The sequence below is a fragment of the Streptopelia decaocto genome (assembly GCF_964273445.1).
Source record: "Streptopelia decaocto genome assembly, chromosome: 2".
Taxonomy (NCBI): domain Eukaryota; kingdom Metazoa; phylum Chordata; class Aves; order Columbiformes; family Columbidae; genus Streptopelia; species Streptopelia decaocto.
The window spans coordinates 154,829,245-154,851,882 of record NC_138655.1 but is presented as its reverse complement, the minus strand read 5'-3'; the positions used below and the strand labels follow the sequence as shown (position 1 = coordinate 154,851,882).

Sequence of the window (22,638 nt, the reverse complement as noted above, 5' to 3'; positions counted from 1 at the left end):
ACCGAGGTGGTGTTTTGTTGTGCTTGTGATTATAAATAAGAGCAATGAAACAAACAAAAAAAACCTTTGGAGAAGAACTATTCCAAGTACAGACAGTGTTTGAGGAAGGAAGCTGCTTCAAAGGCTGCTGGTATAGAAGTAGGCAGAATAAATATGCACTTTGAAATGAATATCAGGTTTTAACTAAGGGGAGGTTGGAGTTTTAAAGATGAGCAGAGTTCATGCCTGGTTCTTCCAGCCTTTGCAGTTCTTTGCTCCTTCTCCTACAACATATATGTCTCTTGTAACTCCACCGTAGTTCACATACAACCCTGGAAAGAAGAATGATCTGGAAAGACAAGTGAAAACACCATGCTGCTTTGTATCTGAAAAGACATTATTGAGCATTGTCATTCTAATAAAGTCAAGATGAAGCAAACTGTACTGAGATACCATGGATTTATTGTAGGCTGCCAGGCTGAGCCCTGTTTGCTTTAGCGGGCAGGTTCTCTGTGGGCCGGGTGAGCTGGATGTGGCAGGAGGTTGCTCAGGAGGAGGGTTTGCAGTGCCTGGACACTGAGCCGCCTGTTGTGTTGTTGATCTCAGCAGGGGGGAGAGGATGATGGCTTTTTTCACCCAGAGGGCCAACCCCAGCGGCCTCAACAGCCCCCGGAGCCGAAACAGCAGCCAGTGCGGAAGGTCACATTGACAAAGGGAATGCAACAGCAGCAGCACCAACAGCAGCAGGCACAGATCCATTCACCAGCTCCTCAAGGAGTCAAAAACATCCAGGGATTCCATCAGCCTAAAAAGGTGATCTTTTTAGATGCATATTGCTGCTAGAAGTTTGACTGTCTGGCTGTGTTGCTCTATTAATAATTAGCATTCTGTTTGTCAATTGCTAGCGCAGGGCTGCATGACCCAGGAGATGCATAATTGCATATAAATCTTTTAATCTAGAGAGGCCTGTTTGTACCCAGCACAGACTGGAGATGCCTGCAGGTTGTTTCATCTGCTGACTTGCTGGCCAGCACAGTTACTCCTTGGGGGAGAAATGTGTGCGTTCCGAGATAGCTGCTGTAGGAGGTGCTGTCTGACGTGCTTTCTGGCTTGAAAAACAGGAGTTGTTCTGAAGTTGTGCTTAGCTGTTACTCTGGCTCTTTCCTGCATAGGTAGAAGCACAAGCCAGCTGTTTCAGGATGCTCTTTGGTTGATCCTCAAAGTTGGTATCGCTCAAAATAATCGGTGATCTCATTAACTGGGTTTTTGCACTGGTGGGGCACTGGGAGGAACAAGGGAGGGGATTTGAGTGGCACTGCCCTGTGCCTTCTCTGCATTTGGAAATGGCACGATCCCTGAAAATAGCTGGTGTTTTGGCTTTTAAGTTATACCTTGGTTTTGAACTGTTGACCATAATCTTCCTGCTTCATGTAAGGATAAAATTCCGTTGCTGATGTGGAGGGATGTGAAAAGTCTTTACCCTCCATAGGGTTTCTAAGTAGGAACCGAGAAACTGTGTTGAGTGTTAACTAGATGTTGAGTGCTAACTCTGTTTAATGTTTGTCTCTCTGTTTCATTGTTATTTTTCCTCTCTCCAACTGTTCAACTTTTAATTTACAAGAATTAAATCTGCTCTGATCCTGCTCCCAAGGATACTGTGGTGCCAGATCCTACAGGATTTGGAGGAAAGAAACTGAAAAAAAATTGTTTTAAAGTTATTCACTATATGCAAGTATTCCATCCTGATAATAGCCCAAGAGTTGGTAGCAGTAGATACTGGAGGCACTTGAAGCAGTTTGCTGGTCCTGTGGGTACATTAAATTTGCCTGTGGGTTGAGAAGAGAAAAAAGAGAGGGGATCACTGGTTGGTTTTTGGCCAGACTTAAAATATAGGACTTGAACACATGCTGCTAATGTGAGCAGTGTGGAAAACAAGGTTATATATTTTGGGCTGAGACTCTCCATTGCTTGGTTGATCTATGCTAAAGCTGAGGCTTTTATCCTCAATGCTATATATATATATATATATATATATATATATATATATATATATATATATATATAAAACCCCATATATAACTTGCTGTCCTCCTAAAAAAGGTTTATATAAGCAATGGATGAGTATGTCAATAAGTGGCCTTTCAAATCAGCAAACAGCAACAAGCTGTTTTAAATCAACGCGTACTTTAATCAAGCCTTCAAGTAAATCGCCAACTTCTGTATCATCTGTCAAATGCAGCGAGCAGAAGCCCTAGGTAAGTAAATCAAAATACTGTTACTTTTGTTGTTGGCAGGTCATTATGCACGGCAGAGGCAGAGGAGTAGCAGGCCAGATGGGCCGAGGACGCTTGATGCCAAATAAACAGAACCTGCGAGTGGTGGAGTGCAAACCTCAGCCCTGTGTTGTGTCAGTTGAAGGGCTTTCTTCATCAACCACTGATGTCCAACTGAAAAACCTGCTGATGTCAGTGGGACCCATTCAGGTAGGTCAACCTCCGTTTATCATTTTTGTGCCAAAAGGCTTTCATTCTGGAAAGCTCAATTAATTCCCTGACACTAAATACAATGTGTGTTTATTGGTAATTTATGTTTGAAGGCACCCCCACCCACACAAGCTACACCTGGTAGCAAAGACAAGCACATGATGATATTGCGGCACGGGAGGTACGGTGGGATTTTGCTAACCACCACGTTCCTGCTGCAAAACAGACTCCTTCATTTCAGAATTCCTGTGCCATCTCTTATTTTCTTAGACAATATAAGCCTGTCAATTCTGTGAGGTTGTTAAAGCCAAATAATAATTTCAAAGCAAATTGCTGCCCTTGATTTTATTGTTGACTTGCACTTGCCCTCTTTTTTTGACGTTTACCTTTTTCTGTCATTGGAGCTCTGGGGTAAGAGCACTTAATGACCACTGCCCAGTGGAGATTTTGTACTGTGTAGCACCATCTACTTTTTCAGATGAAAACACAGTCTCCTTTGAAGGATTCTCTTTTTCTTTTAATTTTTTTAGAAGGTTGTCTTTAGGAGAGGCCTGTGAACAAAGTTATGACACACACACTCAATGGAGCTTCTGTTCATAAACTGCCTCCTAGAACTGATGGATCAGTTAAGCTGACTTGAGGAAAAGAGGTGGTTTTCAAAGCACCGAAGGGCTTAGGAGGCCCTGTCTGACTTATTGTTACTACATTTGAAAGTATCATCCAATAAATAATGAAATATACAGATGAGGAGAGTTTTTCCTTTATGTTTTCTTTTCAGTGTTGGCTGCTCCCTTTGGCAGGGTCAACATTTTCAGACAAATGCAATGCATGAATTGGAGCTGTTCTGTGAGGCTTCGTTATGAGAGGGATCACACAACTCTCCTAAAGATGTACACTCTGCCTCACTCCTTCCCAGTTTAGTAAATGGAATAATGCTGATTTATTTACCTTGTCAATTCAGATAGGTTTAATTTGTTTGTGAAAGTAAAAATACTTTTGCAAAATACTTTGTCCCTTCATGTTCTTTAGTACTTCAGGAAATTATTCATACAGTTCAGAAGCACATTTATTCATCATATACTTGCTAAATCTTGCATGAGAATATTAGGAGATTAATAGAAACCCTGCTAGGAAATGTTCACAATTGAGAGAAGTTATTGAGAATGTGCTAAAAAGATTTATTTGGTACTTGCTGCCCCATTGCAGACTCCAAACTCTGGTGCCTCAGTTCAGTGTCACAGACCAACGTAGAAGGGTATGCTTAGAGGAAACAAACATAACTCATTTGCCAGTGGGATCTGAGACATCCCTGCGTCCTACAGAACTCGTGTTCTTGCAGCAGCGTCAACCATAGCTTTGGAAATTGTGGTTTCTAAATCATCTGTTTTCCCCTTATCAGATATCTAGAAGTTGTACTTGAAAGATGCTTGAATTTAGCTAACTATGCAGAAAGCTTTTGTGCTAATTGTGCACCTGAATTCATGTCTGACTTGTGGAAAGCTAGAAAATTCCTGGCTTGTTTGGGACTGAATGATATTTCAAAAGTGTAGCTAGTGAGATATGCAGGAGAGAAGGGATCCTTTTGTAGGAAGAATGTGAGACTGGGACCATCATAAGCAGTACTTTCTTTTTATTGGTACCATGGTGTGCCACAGCAGTGGTAACACACCAAAGGAGGAAGAGGTAGCAGCAACTTTTAAGTGCCCTGTGAGGCAAGAACAGGAAACAAAATGTTTGAAAATCCATGTTGTCCCTGTTTGCAGTAATCACTTGTATACAGATGGTGCTAGGTTTTGAAACAGGGCAAAACCCCAAAGCACCCAAGTGAATTTTCTTTGTGGCTCTAAATCAATATTTTCACTATTGTTTGTACTCAGTGCTGTACAAAATGCAACTGGGAATGGTCAGGAGGCTCCAGTACTGGAGGGATACTCTACTTGGTTATTTCCTCATTGTTCCTTTAAAATGCGTTTCATATAAGTGATTTACAAGGTGGAGTATAGAAGTGAACTGCTGGAGAGAATGAGTAGTGAATGGAAGGGCTCCTTGCTGGGTGGGCTTTGGGACTTTCACGCGTGGGGGCAGTAATGGAGACACAAGGACAGGACATGGCCGTGAGCAGGGAAAGGAGATCTTGGGTGGTGCAGAGCTCTGGTCTTCTAAGATGAAGTGTGGCAGCTTGGCGAACTGAAACAGGAGGGATTCGGGGAGATGGCTGTTGTGAGAAAACTGCGCAGTGAGGAATTCTAGCCGCTGTTTTGAAATTAAGCAAGGTGCCCAGGTTTTTAGCTGGTGCAGGTGGAGTTCAAGAGATAATGAGAGGGCAGAAAGGTGAGTCAGTTGTAGCTGACTCCATCTTTAAGATGTAATATATCCTGTGTTTAGCTGTTGACTGTGTTAAACAAAACTTGCCCTAATGAGCTGAACTCTGAGAATTTCTTGAATTTTATTTATCCTGGGGGAGGGTCTGTCAAACTCATGCTGATTTTTTGCAATTGTAAAATAAATTTCTAATCTGAATCAGAACTTAAGGAGTTACCTTCCTGCCTGGATGGTGTCTTGAAATGACATGTACCAATTATCCAACACCCAAATCCCTAGTTTAACCTAAAGATTCTTAAACTGTAGGACATGGTAAACAAGCATCTTGCTTCCAAGTGGTGTGCAAACAGAGCTCGTAAATCTGAATATTGCCTGTGTATCAATATTTGCTGCAGTCAAGATGTGAATGTGGGAGTGAGGAGGGGGAAAGAGAGACTTCCCTGTGAGCTCTCTGCTCTTTGACTACAAGGACAGATCATGAGCACTTGTCCCACGTGGTACAGGACCTCTGCTGTCCCACCTGGTACAGGACCTCTGCTTCATCTGCACCTTCCGTCCTGGTGCATCCGTAGAGCAACTGATCCCACGGCAGCTCCTATTTTCAAATACATAATTTGGCTCCTGATTTTGTTGCAGTGTGCTAATGCATTTTCTCAGGACAAGGATTTTTGCTGGCATAACAGAAAGTTTTAACCTGTTTATGGAAGAAGTCTATAATTTATCAATGGGGAGGAAGAGATTACTTTGTTTTTCTGTGTACAGAAGGGTTGGATTTTTATTTTTAGCCTTTTTGTGTTGGTATGGTGATCGAGGTACAAGGACCTTGCACAAACCTGGGGAAGGGAAGTTGAAAAGTTCCCTCAGTTTGTGACTTTCAGTGCTCTCAGCTTTGCCATCAGCTCACATCGAGGTGCTGGTTCTGTAAGTCAAGGTTTGGGAATAGCTGGGCATGCATAAGAAGATGGAGGAGACTTCTACAGTTGAAGTTGGAAATTCACTATTTTTTCCCTTCTCTACCCAGATACAGAGAAAATTATATTTTCTCTTATATGAGCTTTGAAATACCCTCTGAAAACTGAAAACTTCAGTTCTCATCCTTGCTTCATTAAAGCTGCTCTGTTATTAACAGGAGAAAAAAATACCATTCTATTCTCCAGATGCGGGATAGGAGAAAATCTTTTGGGCTTCAGGAGCAGCCCCTTAGTCATAGCTGCACTTTACAACTCAAACATGATTAAATTAACAGGAAAAGTTCTTCTTTTCAGCATACTGTTTGCTGTAAGACTCTTTCTGGGGAGGATAAGCTTTCAGATATACACAGTGTACCTGCAGTAAAATCTGAGGGCTCAATCTAAAATAGTTACATACTATAAATAAAATTTTGCATTCCAAAGTGTTGGTAAGTACAGAAGATTTCTGAGCACACCACCAACATGGAGCCTCTTGGGGACAGTGCGGGAGCAGTGACATTCAGTGCACATCCATCCAGAACCACTTGCTGAAGTAGATTACTAATAAGTTGCAAAGGTCATGGAAAAACTCAGCACGTTTGTTGGTGCTCTTGAATCCAGGTTTCATGTTTATATTGTCTAAAGAGGTTTGTGTTAAGCTATTTATTGCTACCTTCAGATTATTTCTTTTTAGGACAGTGGCAGGTAGAGGGAGATCATTTACCATATCTCTAGATAATTTGAGTACTGAGTTATTGTTCTGTGGAGATGTTCTGTCATCTTTCGTCATATCTTCTTGCATGGTTGCAAACACAAAACATGAGTGCAAAATCTAAGGATTGCTTTGTGAGGATTTAAGAGCATAAATTCTGATGTTAAAAACAAATGGAGATGGAGAAATGCTCAGAAAACTCCAGGGTTATATGTCAGAGGTGATGAGCACGTTGGGATTGTAGGTGTTTTCTGAGTAGTTTTACAAATATGAATTTTACTCTGATAACATAGTCGTTTCTGGTTGTAAAAGGGAAACCCAGTTGCTTTGTTGATGCGCTTCTCGTTGCTTTCTTAGAGTGACAGTGCTACCTAGTGCTCAGTTGGGGTAAAGACAGCCGTCTGCACTGGCTATGTTCAAAATTGCTGATTTATCTTTAGTTCAAAGGCGTGTCAGTATGACAAGTGTCCGGAACACGAGTGCTCTTGCAGGATCAGCAGGGCAGTTCTCCATGTGACACGGTGCACAGGGCTGGCGTGGTGACCTCCGTCGTCTTCCTACCTGTACAAACATTTTCAGCTGCTGCAGAAGCTGTGGGAGAAGACCTGGGTAGTCCCGCTCCATCCTTGGGGCTGGAGGAAGAGAAGGAGCAGCTCTAGAATGGTCTATAATGTTCAGTGTGTGAGCTGGAGATGCCATTGCAGTGACAGGACATCCTTCTCCTCTCATCTTGCATATGGAGATGGAGAGTTAAGTGCTTCTAAAGGCAGATAATAGAAAGTCAAAGGTGGAAGAAAAGCAGGAGGGAGGGACAGGGTGAGGAAGGGATCAGCTGCAACAGCTGAGGATAAAATAAATACATTCTGGCCCAGCCTTTGTGCCTGTTGATAATGGATAGAAAGTGTTGCTCCCAGGAAAGATGCTTCAGGTGTCAGGAGACTGTGAGGATAAATAAATGTGTCTGCATTTATTGATGGGAGGGAAGAATAAGTAGAATCTGATACTTTTTAGAAAGCACCTGCCGTGCTGCTGTTCATCTTGTTTGAACAGGTTGGGTCAGAGCAGGTTGGGTCACCCACTGGAGGTGATGTTGGAAAGTGAGGGAAGTTTACACTTCTTTTGCATAGACCCTTTTTTAGCAGCTTTGTCTGGACTGCCACTGCCTCTCCTAATCCAAAACTGACCAATGAACTGAGTGTACATGTCCATTGACTTCAGGGAAAAAAATAAAATAAGGAAGGAAACTTCTGTTTCCCATGTGTCTCCTATAATTGAAATGGGTGTTTGCTCCAGTTCCACTCCTGGCTGTTTGGTTTCCATCTCCCAGCGCTCTGTTACCTCCCTTGTAACTTCCTCCTCTCTGTGTAACCTCTGAGAGTTTTGGTGTCAAAGATATTTGCTTTCTGCAAGAGATCTCTTGCTTTCTGCTCATGGATGACCTGCTGCTTGTCTCAAGGCTCTTTGTTTTGCAGTGAAGCTTAGCTAGAGATTATCGCGCTGCAATGGTCGTACAGGCTGTTGCAATATTATTTTCATTGAGATTGTAAAAGCGTAGATTTAATTACAGAATGTGTGTAAAGGAGAAATTTGAGGGCAGTGTAGGTCTGCAGGTCTAAAGAAAAGTGCAGAGGGAATGGTCCTTCTATGACATTCATGCTTTAGTCACTGGTAATAGCTCAGCTGCAGAAAAATTATTTTTGTTTTATTTTATTTTAGTTGTTGAATTACTTAGTATGTTTTAAAGCAGTTGTAGACAAACTCTAAATCAAAAGCATGAATGGTCATGAAATATTGGTTGATTGTTGCATTTTCCATTCAGCACAAGATCCGCATCTTCCCAGTGCGGTGCCTAAGGAAGCAGAAAAAGGAGATAACCAAGATCAGCGTGAGCTCTGTGCTGCCTGACTCCTTTCCATATAACATAGGCCTTCTCAGCCTAAACCAGCTTTTTATTTTTGAAGCTGAGAATGTGCCAGAATGTAATCTCTGTTCTGCAGAGCCGAATGGGAACATGCCCAGAAAACCCCTGATCTCAGGTTGATCTCGGGGGGTGCTGTGCAGTAGATCTGTACGCCCAAATCTATAAAGTAACCAGTTGTTTGAAATCCCTTGGAAATTATTTTGTGTATTGTCAATCCTTTACACCTGAGTGGATCCGGGAAGGGGTTTTCATCCTCTGGTGAACGTCTGACTGGGTCAACTGAAAGAGAAGATGCGAATGAAGTTGTTTGCTCGGAGCTGTGACATTTGGGAGGATTGTGATATTTCAGTTTAGGAATTCATGCTAGGAGGAGGTTCCAGTGGAGCACAGTGTGGCAGCTGGGGGATCTCCCGTGGAGGAAACGTGAGTGTCCTCCCATTAACTGGGAAGTCAAGCAATGCTGGGTGGAACCCGCCGGTCTCTGGAGGCAGCGCTGCCTGGCTGGCCATGTCCTGCCTCCCCGACCAGCCTTTGGCATCCTGCAAAATCAGTAGGTAACAGAGTAATACTGAATTCAGATCAAATTCCTAATGAGACGTGATACTTTGGGAAAGATAGACTCATATTTTCATCATCATAATGAAGATTGTAAGACTAAGGACTACTTTACTATGATGTATTTTTTGAAAGCAGCTGTCATTGGTAGCATATGAAGACTTGTCTGATGCTCTTGACTTCTTTTTGATACTACCTCAGTTCTAAAACGAACACACTGAAATGCTTTTTCAGAAATGCCATTAATCTGTGGCACTCACTGTTTCCGAACGTTATGGACAGGAGGATTTAACATAGATTTGAATGCGTCTGCCTCTAACATAGTGATGCTTCTAGTACGGCATTGCTCGAGCCTTAAAGTGTAAACCAGAAATCATATAGATTCTATAAGGAAATTAAAAAAAAAAGAACAAACAGCCTACCACCAATAATAAGAATGTATTTGAGTTGTGGCACTGGCTCTTAAGGGCTTGACCCTGGGACAGATCACTGACAGGGTCCCCTCTGGCCATCCCTGGGGCACTTTTGGAGATGGGGTGGTGGAGGAGGGTTAGCACCTGTCACCAAGGACTGGTATTTTTGCAGAGACTTGCTGTAGGTCCATCTGTCTTTGTTGATTCAAATGACGGATAAAGTATTTTCTGAGCAAACTAGAACTTTGTAAATCTTGACCATGTTAAACATTGCCAAGCAGAAATATTTTCTTCAGGATTAAAAATTGTGCTTCCTACTAATGGTCACACACTGAGCATTTAGATATATTTTATTTTTTTTTCTCTCCGATCTATATTTTTTCTTACCTTACTTTGACAGTGTTTTCCCCAGCCTCTTGATGCTATAGTTAGTTTTTTCTTCAAGGTTCTTCATATGGTGATTTGTAGGAGAGACATACGTAATTTCATGCTACACATAGAAGTTTTAGCAGCCATTGAGGTTGGTAGTCCAAAAATTAGACTAAAATGCTTCCTTTAAAATAATGTCATTTCTGTTCTTGAAATTAGACATTAACTAAAAACTACCAAACAAACCAACCCTTTGTTTCTGAGTATGTAGTAATTTCAGCCTGATGTCATTTAACTTAAAAAATAAACCAGATCAATAGATAAAATGTACAAATACTAGATTAGTTGATTTAGTTATGTATTAAATCATGCAAAAAGAACTTTTGTTCAGTGAAACTTTTGTTTAACTTGTTGAAAAGTCTTCAGAAATAGGCAATATTTAAAGAAATCCCTAAGGTTCATATGCATCCTGATGTACAGTATAGTGTTGGAAATAAAGTTAGATATATTTTGGGAAACTAAAATACTGTTGAAAACATTACAGGTTAGCATCTATTTTTGTGCCAGGTTGACAATAGGTAATGCAATACTTCAGGTATTACTTTAAAAATAGAAGATGAATGCTTGTACATGTACAGGTTTTTACCTTAGTGATACATGTTGGACAGTGGTACCAGTAATTTTGGAAGCTTTTTAGGGCATTCTTTACAAGTAATCTGGCTAATACAGGGGTAGTCTGGTTGATGAAAGAGCGTGATTAAAAACAACAGCTTTCTAGGAGATGGTTTCAAGATCGACTTGTAATGAATGTGTGAGCACTCAAGCTGTCCTGAGAATGTTATGGATGCTAGAAATACTGAATTTTAGCACTCAAAGTAATGACTGCCAAATTGGAAAAATTAAGGATATTAAGCTAATGAGGTGGTATAATTAATATATGCAGAATTAATTTTATATGTGTTTCCCTAGCAGGTGTATTTGGAATTAAAAAAAAATCAGAAACTAGTGAAGTCTTTAAGATAATGCCTTGAACAACATTTTGAGCTAATTAAATTGCACAGGTTACACCAAAAAATATGTGTTTTCTTCAGACCGTTGCTGTTAACATCATCTAAATGCAGGATCAGCTCTAAACTGCGTATCATCCTGAATTCAGGAAGACAGAAATAATCCAGTAGGATGAATATGGGGTTGTTTTACTTCAGTTTTCCACTGAAGTGGAACACTAGTTCATATTCCCAGCCGATAACCCATCTGCTCAGGGTGGGCCAGCAGCAGCTCGGGACCTCCACACTCCATCAAAATCAGACCTGCTTGTTCTGTGCCTGACAATCAATCTTAAGCATAAAACTCGGGGTTCAAATAGTCATGCAAATAAGTAGATGTTGTCCCAAAATCAGAACGTAATTTTTTAGACTTTTGTTAGCAGGATGAATAGCGTTCACATTTGTAAGTTACGATGGATGAGGATTTGTTAGAAAGCACAACGTTGATTGTGATTCACCTTGAGATATTTGAAATGTTTGTCAGCAAAGACTGATGGTGTTTCAGGCTACAGTATTTCAGGCTGTGCTGTTCATGTCAAAGTAACTTAGCTTAGTAATTGCCTTAAATTTGTTTCTTGTTTAAACAAAACCAGGACTTTTTTTATACCTAAATAAGGTGTGTATACCTAATATACCTAAACAAACACAAAGTGATTCTGCATCATTTTCACTGCCATGGTTTGAGTGTTGTGGAGGGTAAGAACTTGAATTAAAACACTTTGAAGTAATTTTTTTCTAACAGTTTCCAACTGGAGATGTGGTGTTTGTGTACCATTGATTTATTATTTCATTTCATAGTTCTTAAGTCTCTCTTGTTAAAGCACAGGAATGTGTAACTGAAGTAGTTGAGAAGACCCTGATGGTAGAAGTTGCAGCCGTACCCGTGGGCTGTGTAATGGGTGCTGTTTAGGATCGGATGGGTTTTGGCTTTTGGTTTCAACAGTTGTCTGTGTTGACAAGTGAAATTAAATCTTATAAAGATGCTTTTCAATAGATTTATCCAAGAAATGATGCCTTGTGATCAAAGCAATTGAGTATTAAAATTAAAATTTATTTAGAGCTTTGCAATTTTTTTTTGCTCTGGAAAATAAGGCAGTAAAACAATGTAAGAACAGTCTGTGACATAGTATCCAAACTAGTCATTTAATACAATTTATTAGTTCTTAGGAAAGTATAAGTAAGTTGTCTATAATAAGATTTACATGCTTTACCTAATTTCACTAATAAGTCTGCACTACACCAGGCTGCCTTCCTTTAGTCAATTTTTATATGCTAATTACTGAGCAGTTTCTTAATAATTTATCATTGTGGGTATATAAACTCAAAAATCACATTTTGCTTTTGTGCATCTCAAGAATATTAATGGAACAATAGCTCAGTTATTGTGGGAAAAGTCACTACATGCAGCTCCTCCTCTTGAGCTGATCACAACAGGGCTCTGGAGTATAAAGCATTGGGAGAATGTCCTGTGGTAGTTGAGCGAGACCTGAGGTTGTTGTGAGGGTCGGTGTCCGCAGGGGCCTGGAGGTGGTTCAGGAGAGGGGACAGCAGCAGGTGACAGCAGGACAGGCAGGGTACAGCCCAAGGGCTGCCTCCCTGGGTTCTTTCCCAACTCCCCTTGTCCCACTGGTCTCTGAAATACTCATCCTCTCAGTGATTCAAACAGGTTTTACTCATATTAGAAGTTTCAAGCTCTTTGAAAGGAATGAAGGAGCCAGATTTACTTCTCTTGGTTTCTTTTCTTTTTTTAATTGTAGTTCAGAGATTTTTTTTTTTAATTCTTACAAGTCTCTTGTTTCTAAATTTCATTATTTAATGTCTATGGTTAATTCTTTGTCTTCAAAACTTAGTCCTTAGTACTAGGACTTACTTAGTCTTTAGTCCTTTTCTAGCCAGAAAAGTGGTATCAAGAGAATGTGTGTTAGATTCAGTTCTATAAATCATAATAAGGAGACATGGGTCAAGGAGGAGAACACAAACTTCAGCAGCTCCTTCACCCACTCCAGCAGGTAACTAACCTCCAGGAGAACTGAGCTTTGCCCAAGGTCCTTCGCTGGTGCTTTGTGTGGCATGACCATATTCTCTTTGGTAAAAGGTGCTTAACCTTGTCAAGAGCTTCCTGATTTAAAAAAAAAAAAAAAATCATCCGTCAAGTGTTTTGGTTTTTTTAAAAAAAGATAAATCCCATTCCTACCAGCTCAGAGACTAAGAAGTTGCCATGACTTAGCTAAACTTCTCTTCCATAGCACCTTTCCAAAAACTATACAGTGCAAATAACTCACTGAAGCTTATCAGGTTTGTTGAATCCTTTAACTTTTCCTCAACTTTCACTTGGGAATCGCAGGAGTGATGGAAGTATTGAACTTCTGTGATTTTCCTGGCAAGAAGGAAGTTTCCTGTCAATTACAAGAAGGTGCAAAGTAGCTGTTGCCAAGATGAATGACTTAAATCACTGATTGATAAGTTACAGAGAGAGCCTGGAGCTGAATTGTCAGGTTTAGAAATGAAGAAATGTGATTACCAGGTACCAGGGCTCTTGTTAAATAAGCATCATATCAACGAGAGTCTTACCTGTTCATAAAAGATATAAGTAGGCCATTTTAATAGCAAATTTCATCTAGGCATTTGACATCTTGCTTAAAATGCTGCATTGGATTGAATGAACAGGGAACACGTAAGTTGAATTAAAAATTCTTTCACTGAGAGTTCTCAAAGTATGTCACCCTTAAAAAGTATCAACAAGTGGGGTTCTTTGTCATTTCCCAAGTAATAATTGTTTGTGTAACAATGTGTGGTACCTTTTTTAGTAGTCTAGATGATGATACAGAGTTTTTGCAGGTGAAATTTAAAATCCTAGGGGGAAGAGTGGACTGGATGATCTTTTGAGGTCCCTTCCAATCCCTGACATTCTGTGATTCTGTTAAACTGGATGCTGAATGAGAACAATTCTGTCTGGAACGTGCTGGAGCGTAGGCCATTGAACATCCAAAACCTGCTGTGAGATACTGGAATCACTGTGACATGGAGCTTTAAAATTACTGTTGAAGCCTTTAGAAGATCTGTTTTAACTGAGCTACTGTGAAATCTGTGGCCTGTGTTCCCAGGCAGTGGGATGACAGGATCACAATATTTCCATCCTGAATATTCTGTGATGCTGAATACCTGTTGTGTGTTCTCGTAGATTGTTGGACATGCACATACTTCATGTGTAAAAATTGTCTTGAATTTAAGTGTCTTTTTGAAAAATATGCTGTTCTAACTGAAGTGCTAAAGAAAGTCTGAACTGTAACCTCAGAAAGTCAGATAGCTCCTCACTGTCAAGGCCACAGGACTACACTCTAAGATCACCATGGCATTGCCTGGACTTCTCCTGCTGCAACAGGGAGCAGGGACATGAGTTCTCCAAAGCCCTGGCTGAGGCACGCTGTAGTTTTGGAGACCTCTGTGTGACACAGGGGTTTCTGATAGTTGCACTATTGTGAAATGCAGCTCTCCTGGTATGGGAAGCACCTATCCCATGGACTTGTGTGGGTAGATGTGTGTTGTGTGGTTTCCTGTTACTGGGAGGACTTGGAAGTGGTGACTGAAGCCATCTCATTGGTATCATGTGCTTGTTGGTGTCTGTCAAAAGCTAGCTGCATGTTTTTGTTAAAATAGTGTGAGGAGACACAGTCTAGAGGTCAAAACCTGGCACTTTTTTCCTGTTTCTGTCCTGTTGAACCTGTGGAAAGCCCTGGCCCTTTAATGTGTATCAGGTGAATGACTCCCAGGTGCTCCTGTGTGAAGCTGAGCTCTGCCTATTGGAATATTTCTCATTCAGCTGGTGGGAGTTTGGCTGCAGGGTTTGGTTCATCTGTATGGATGGAATTGCAGAGCTGTTGCCTTTGATTAACCATTGGTAGGTCTGGGTTTTCCAGTTACTACAGTTGCTTCATGCACCAGCTCAAACACCTTGAGGTGGGTTCCTGACTGCAATCTCAGAAGCTTGTTTCCGTTCCATGGACACCATTAACTGTTCCTGAGAAAATAAATACAACATTTCAATGGGTTTGATGCAGAATTGGTTTAAGTGGAACTTTAAGTGAATGCTAAAAACATATTTTGGCTTTTTGTCTCTGCAGAGTTTACAGATGCTTCCTCAACAGCGGAAAGCCATAGCAAAATTTAAGGAGCCAGCACATGCTTTAGCATTTCAACAGAAATTCCACAGGTAAATAATTAAGTGCTGCTGCTGTCTCAGTTCCTTCCCCTTCCTTCAAAAGATTAAATCAGTCTCTTCTGCTCAGTGTTTCTCTTAAGCCATTCAAGCATCTGTTTATTAGTGACCTTCATAGAACCTCCTTGTCTGTTCTCCAACCCTAGAATCAGTTTGAGTACCAGGTTTAAATTTCTTTTAACTTTTAACAGGCACATGATAGATCTGTCCCACATAAACGTGGCACTGATAGTTGAGTGATGTCTGCTGAGAGAAACCCTGACACTAATGGAAGCGTATTGTGGAGCTACAGGAGACACAGGGGCAAAACCATCTGGTTGTGAAACCTTTCAGCTTAGTCTTTAATTGCTCTGTTGAACTACAGAAGGCAACAAGATGTCCTGCAGAAGAGCTGAACTTGAGAGGATCTGCAAAGGTGGAATTTCTGTTCGGTTGTTCGCATTCTGTTGTAACCACATGGAACTACAGATATTTTTTCAAAATGCTTTCAATGCACGTAGATACTGTTCCTCAAGATCCTACTGTGTGACCACAGTGACTTGACAGAGAACGTTTACATCGAAAGATTTAAAAACTCTCTTCATAGCAAAGAATATTTGATAATGGTTGCTCTTATCTTCAGCACGAGGTATTTGAATGAAAACTCACTTTTCTAAACAAAACACGTTAGTTATGTTGTATATCTGAGAGCACAGAAGGTATTCTCGCATAGATTTAAATGTGATTTACTTCACTGAATAGCAGTATGCTGAGAAGCTTTGGAGGTGACACTGGAAAACTGTAGTTTCGATCTTTGTAAATATGTTAAGTCTGTCTTTGCATTTTTCTATTCCACCACAGACTTCCATCTTCTCCTTCTAATTCCCCTTATTCCATAAAAGCCCGTGTAGGAATAACATTGTTGTATTTTCCCCTGGTTTTTAAAAACGAGGATCTTTGCCCTTCAGTAGCATCATGGGGTAGTGAACTCCGAGTTGTAACTAGGTTGTTTTAAATGGCGTTGCCAGATACAAGAAAAAATAAACATTTAGTGGCTCATTTCAAAAATGTTACACAGAAGAGTGACGCATTCCTAATAGTTCTTTTTGGGGCAGCGTTTCGTGATTGTCTTATGCTTTATTTTAATTAGTTTTTTTTCTTTGAGATTTATTTTGTGACTAATGCTGAACCATAAGAAACCCGTAACTGAAAGGACTTGGTTTGATGTGTTGTTCCCGATACATACAGGACTATAAGGACATTGTGAATCTGCTGGTGAATGTGGCAGTTCCCCAAAATTATGTGCAAACATTAAGGAGCTTACATTTTATTCAAAGTAAAATTCGTAGTATTTCCTTTTGGTTAGAACCATCTAGATGGTGTTGCCAAAAGAACAGTTTTTTTCAGTTACTTCTGAATAAACTTATTAAAATGTCATCTTTATATTGGATTCCAGTTTTTATGAACATTTCTTTAGTTTTTAGACTCTGAGCTTTTGCTTCATCCGTTATTTTAGGAATACTTTTAAACACTCAACCTACTATTTGAAGGGGGGGACTTATAGAAACCTTATAGGTTTGTTACCTGACTGACTGCAGAAGAACACTATTGGTATGTAATGAAACAGATGTGAATGGGTCCAAAATAGGCATGGAAGGATGGACTAAGCGAGTTTATAGTAGCATAGATCTTTTTTTTTTCTTAAGATTTAATGGTAACCAAGTCATAAGGACCTAATTGGCTTTATTACAGTTTTGGTCCAGATTTTCCATTAAGTAGAAGTTACTGAAAGTAATGATCAAATAATAAATGCTGTCAAAAGACTTCTAGATAAAACTACTCTTTGTACATTGAAATAATACAGAATAATGTGTTCCTTTGGAAATATTTGCACTGGGAAAAAAAAAAAAAAGAATACTCTAAGCCCATTTACAACTTAGTGATGAGGTGCAGCAACTTCATGAGTATTTTTACGTGGAAGTGAGTTTTACACCTGTCTGTATAGCTCCCCATTTATGCATAATGATACGATACAGCACAATTATTCTACAGAAATTGCTATTAGCGCTTCAGGGTTGACCCAAGCCCAGGACAGAGTGAGCGGCAGGTAGGAGGTGCCTGGTGGGAGCCAACCCTGAAGACTCCTGCGAGGTGACGTGTCCCATGCTGGTCAACTCCTCGCGCCGTGAGCACTGGGACCCCTACGCTGCCTCCTCAGGTTGTGTCATCTTTATTTTTAAGAAATAAAGTAGTACCTTTAAGACGAGTCATTACACAGTTATTCATCCCAGCGTTAGAGTCCAGCTTTCTCTGTCATGAGAAGGATGGGGAGCCGTCTCAGAGCAGAGCAAGAGTAGTGCGTGTCTGGAAATCTGGGTGAGATGCAGCCACCGGCCAAGCCAGCAGCTGAGTTCAGCAGTAGGAACATCTGCAGTTGATCAGCTGTCCTGTCAGAAGCAAGTGTTATTGGGGTTAGAGGGTTTCTTGGAGCCTGAGAAATATGGATTTGATTCAAAAGTCAAAGAAGTTTGTAGAAAAGCTCCTGCTTTGGGTTTTGAATCCATCCCAAAGAGGCTGACATTCAGCCAACTCAAGTTTTAACAATTTTTATTCAGTTGGGTTTTTAATTTTTTTTTTTTTTTTTTTTTAAGAGACCAATGTGCAGCTTTGGAATAAAGACATTGCCTTAGATCTATTTAAATGTAGGAGGCAACATAGGCAATGCCTGTGGGATGACCAGATGCATCCCCTTTCAGGGTGGTTGCAGGAGATGTTGTTTGTGCGCAGGCAGAGAACGGGCAGATCGCTGGGGGTGATTTAGCTGCTTATTGCAGCACCTGCCTGCAAACATACTATATGTATGTATGTCTATATGCATTTTATTATACACATACATACACACACCCTGTGTTGTCACCGTCTCCCTAATATCTTTAAAAACTCGGTAGCAAAAGTAGCAGTTAGGTGAGTCATTTGTTAAAATGTTTGTGTTCGTTAGTTCTCAAATCCCAACTTGAACCTTGGCAATGATGAGTTTGGATAATACAGCTCTTTTAGATCCATTTGCTGTCCCCCCCCCCCAAAAAAAAAAACCCAAGGGAAGTAGAGGTAAAGTCAGACAGACGTGTTCTTGCCATGTTCTCTTTCAGCACATAGTTAAATCTGAACACCTTAAGTTCATTTTCTTGGAAGATCTGTTGCAACCATTATCTTGTTCTTTCTTTATCATGCGTTCAAAATACGATGCAAAATGACAAAAAAAAAAAAAAAAGACAAAAATGGCATTTAATGTAGTATGTACATATTGACCTTTTAAAATTAAAATGTTACTCAAAGTGCTTACAGTCAAACACATCTTAGCAATTTGTTAGTTTTTTGTGTTGTCTTATATAAGTTTAACGGATACAGTTCCATACATGTTGATGTGTTTTTGTGTATATCTTCAAATTTTTATAAAGATGCTAGTAAGTCAATACATATATCCTGATCTGTGTATTATTTGTTCACAGTTTTTATTAGCATAATTTTATAATGATTTTAATAGGCAAGTCCAGTAGGTGGTTATATGGAGCCAACTTTTTTTTTTTCAACTTATTTTGTTTTCATCTTGAGAATTCACTTTATAACTAATACTTTGCCTTGACTAAAAGATTGGATTGGCCGTATGATCTGTGGTACTTTAATAGAATGTTTTATTATTTTTTATTTATTATTTTTTAATTAAAAAAAAAAAATCTCTGTCCTTTAACCTTCAAGGGGAAATACAGTGCACTGTCAGACCAAGATGTGGGATTTCTAGGTTCGTTCCGTTGCGCTGTACAAGTACAAATTAGGTCTGTCGTGTAATATTGTTCTCAAAGGTTTGGGATATTTTGGTTGGACACGTAACTCAAGTTGGTCGTGTAACACGTTGGTTCGTCGCAGTGCGAGCGGAGGCGGCACGTGTGGTGTCTGCTGGGGGGATGTGCGGTGTTGGCAAAGCTCGGTGGCATTGACAGGAGGACAGGTCTGTAGTGAATGTTTATGTAATGGCAGAGAATAAATTTAGACAGGGATATTATCCTTGGCCAACATTCATCGCCAATACGACTTCACAAAAGAAGAGTAAACACTGGCACCCCCTCTCTAAAATATCTTCAGATACATAGTTTATTCCCCAGTTTAATTCTGAAGATTCACTTCAGATTTCCAAATTTCTGCTAAAAAGTCCTTCCAGCCGTTAAAATGCCGAGTAGACTGAGCCTTTAAGCTCTTTGATGTTAGGTTTCAACTGCAAGGACATAGATGAGATTTTTTTTTATAAATCAGAATAACCTTGAGGGTTTCCATTGTTTTTCCTTAACATTATCAAGCTGTTTGGAATACCAAAAAAACCTTTTATTTGGTACTGAATTTTTAATATATATATTTTTTTAAACATGGTATATTTTACCTGTTCAGCTAGAAATTGTGCAGTTTTCCCCAAAGCTGCTGTAGGTGCTTCCTATAGTTCCCCAGGGTAACTGCGTGTCTGTCTGTGTGTGTGGGTGCGTTGCCCCTATAGCCGGGGTGCAAGGGTGGGTGGGAGGGTGCGGAGTTTCATTTTTTGGGGGTGTTTTTTTTGTTTGCGTGGTTTTTTTGTCTAACTCAGGAGATATCCTGGATTCGTTCCTGGCGTAGTATTGTGTTGTTCTTGTCCTTCGCGTGGTGCTGTGTATTTATGTGGGTTGTGATACTCAAGGGTAGAAATCTGGCTGCACCTGTTCACTGTCAAACGGGCTTTTTTGGTTCAGAGAGACATGAACCTTTTTAAAATATATATATATTTTTTTTTGCTTTTTTATTTTTTTTTTTTTAGCAGCATGTTGGATGAGAAGTTAAATTAAACAAATACTGAACAGATTGCGGAAAGTTAGCTCTATTATAAAGGTCATTTAGGGTAACATAAGGCTTTTATTTCAGTGTTACCTTAAATCATGCCTTAACCTCCGTTTAACTCGTAAACATAATACTTGAAAGTACTTTATCATCAATTATTATCAAATCCTAAGGATTTTATGTAAGGTTTTTTTGTAACCTGATTTTTAATCATGGAGATGACTTATTGTCCACATAAGCCCAGGGTCTTGTGTACAAAAACACTGATTCATATTGGATCCTTACGTCTACCAGCTTCTGGTACAATATGGTTGGGAAGGATCATTTTGTTCTTTATAATGCTGCTTTTTTCAAGGTTGGGTATTTTTTTTTTTTACTAAAAACACACCCGTTTTCTACTTCTGTGCTTATTTTGGTGGAAAGTATGGTCCTTATTGCACTAAAGAAAACCTCAAGGGGAAAGTTCATTTCAGTGGGTCTTATAGGTGCCTGTGTTGCTTTCTCACTTCTTGGTTGGATGCACTGATTTTTCTAACTAACTGGAAATGGGTGTTTTTATATACACTGTTTTTCAACAGGTTACACTGCTTTTGTTTAATGTAGCAGCACTCGGGTTAAGTGATTTTTACCATTTAAATAATTTTAAACGATATTACAGATTAAGAATGTTTTTGTAAAAGAACCTCTGTACAGTTGAACGTGGCTGTATCGCAGTGTTGTGTGTAGTCGCTTGGAAGATCACAGTTTAAAACAAGCTGCTGTATTAATGTTCCGTTCGGTCAGTGGCTCAGGGTTTGCTTTCTGTGCATCTGATGGTTTTTAACATGCATTGCGTTTGTTTCCTGGTGTCTGTCAGGCTGACTTTGGAACTTTACAGTTTTATTTCTCTTCATGTAATAACAAAAACATTTTTTGCAGGATTTCTTTTGCAGGCAGTGAAACGTCTTTCAGCCCTTTAACTTCTGATTGATACACATTTTCACTTACAGCGAAGACAAGATGCTAACGCTCATTTATTCACTGCTGATCTTTTGTGCCATTGCATACGATTTTTGTTGATATAAAGTGCCATTAGAATAAGTCAGCTTTCTTTTTCTCCTGTGGTTCCCTTTGCCTCTACCCCATGCTTTAGCTCATTCCCATCTCATCTGCCCCCATTTTTCCACTCCCATGTTTATACCCTTGTTACGTTCCTGTGCTGTTGGCTCTGTTTACATCCCTGCACCTTTTCCCATCTGAATGCACAGCATTCCATCTCTTGCTCTGTCTTCTGTTCCGATAGCTCTCTCGAGGATACCAGGAACCTGGATCTCCCACCTGAAAGCCCATTGCACTGCAGTTTTGCAGATTTTGGTAAATAAAGCTCAGGTTGCTTTCACAGGTGTCACACCTTGGGAGATGCCGCACATCCTAAAGCCCTGGAGAAGCATCACTTAACCGTTTTGCTTTGCAGTTTTACCTGTGTTGGAGAATTAAAACGTTTTATTTACATGCTCTAGTGTTTGCGGCAAACCAGGCGAAACAGGATTAACAACTCTTTTATCCTTTTCACTTTTTCAGGAGTTCTGTTCTTGAATTCAGTGATAGTAATAGCACTTTTGTTTTATTACCACGTAGAAATACGAACACTGTCAACCACAATTCTACCTCCTATTACTATTACTGAATGTGATCCTTCCTAACCTGTAAAGTCTTAAACACTGCATATATTTGGGTGTTTTGAGAATCACTTCAAATGTATTGCTCTAATCTGGATTGCAGAGTTTGTTTATTAGCAGTTCAGGATATAAATTCAACAGCCGACTGTATCATACTGACTCCACTGGGGTTCGTCTGCCTCATGCTTTCTACAGCATCATCTGCACAAAGTGTTTACTACTGATTTCTTAAATGTAATACTGAACTATATCAAATCCTCTGCTTGCACAAGAGATCTTTCTGTCATACCTGTTCAAGTGAATGTAAAAATGGAAACACAAAGATGATCTCATGTACAAGTTTTTTTTTCACATGTAACTCCATGTTTAAAATGTCAATGTGTAAATATATTTATTGTACCAAAAACATGTCAATAAATCTTGATCTTTATTATGTTTTGTCTGTTGTCACTTGATGTACAACTTGAACTTCAAACTTGTCAGAAAAAGCTTCACGTATCATATTCTTTTACATTTTTTATTAGGGTAACATCTCTGGGCCACTGCTTTTAAGTCAGCATCGTAGTGCAGTGTTCTTTCAGAGCCAGATGGGAAAACAAGTGACGGAGGATACATCAGTGGTGGTAAAGGGGGCTGGGCCTGGTGCGAATATTCAGGGGTTCCGGAGGCAAACCAGGATCTCACAATATGGGTGTAGGAGGAAAACTTGTGAGTGTAGAAGCTTTTTGGCTTCTTTTCAGCCGTACTGACATGTCCAATAAAAGATGTCTACTTTCAAATATTGCCCGTCTTAATTTATGACATGAAGAGGTGCTCTCAGCAAGCTCAGTACGGTCACCATCAATTGTATTCTGGACACAATTATATCAACATAATTAAAGCTAATTCCACTGCCATATTATACATCAAGAAAAGAGGTCAGTGTTGTCCGCCTTGCACTTTGTAGGGTTTTTTAATAGTATGTTAAAGTTATTCACAAACACTATTGCCATGATATCACTGGAAGTGGCAGCCTGTGATCCAGGATGGTCCCTTTACAGGAAAGCATCACTAGCATGTCACGTCATTCCTGGGGGTAGATCTGAAGAGAACATGGTTACCTTGGATGAGACCAATGATACTCCGAGTTGCTTGTTTCTGCTTGTACCCTGATAGGGGACGGACAACAAGACAAGGGG

General features: G+C 39.9%; 1 protein-coding gene across 1 annotated transcript in view; it reads left to right on the top strand.

Moving 5' to 3' along the window:
* The window catches only part of RBM33 (RNA binding motif protein 33), a 105,463-nt gene extending 83,570 nt beyond the window's left edge, over positions 1-21,893 (top strand). The window contains exons 16-19 of the mRNA XM_082044623.1: positions 586-792; positions 2,274-2,462; positions 14,872-14,960; positions 15,158-21,893. Coding sequence (XP_081900749.1) covers positions 586-792; positions 2,274-2,462; positions 14,872-14,960; positions 15,158-15,206 — 534 coding nt within the window. The 3' untranslated portion in view covers positions 15,207-21,893. The remainder of the gene's footprint in view (positions 1-585; positions 793-2,273; positions 2,463-14,871; positions 14,961-15,157) is intronic.
* Positions 21,894-22,638: the final 745 nt, after the last annotated feature.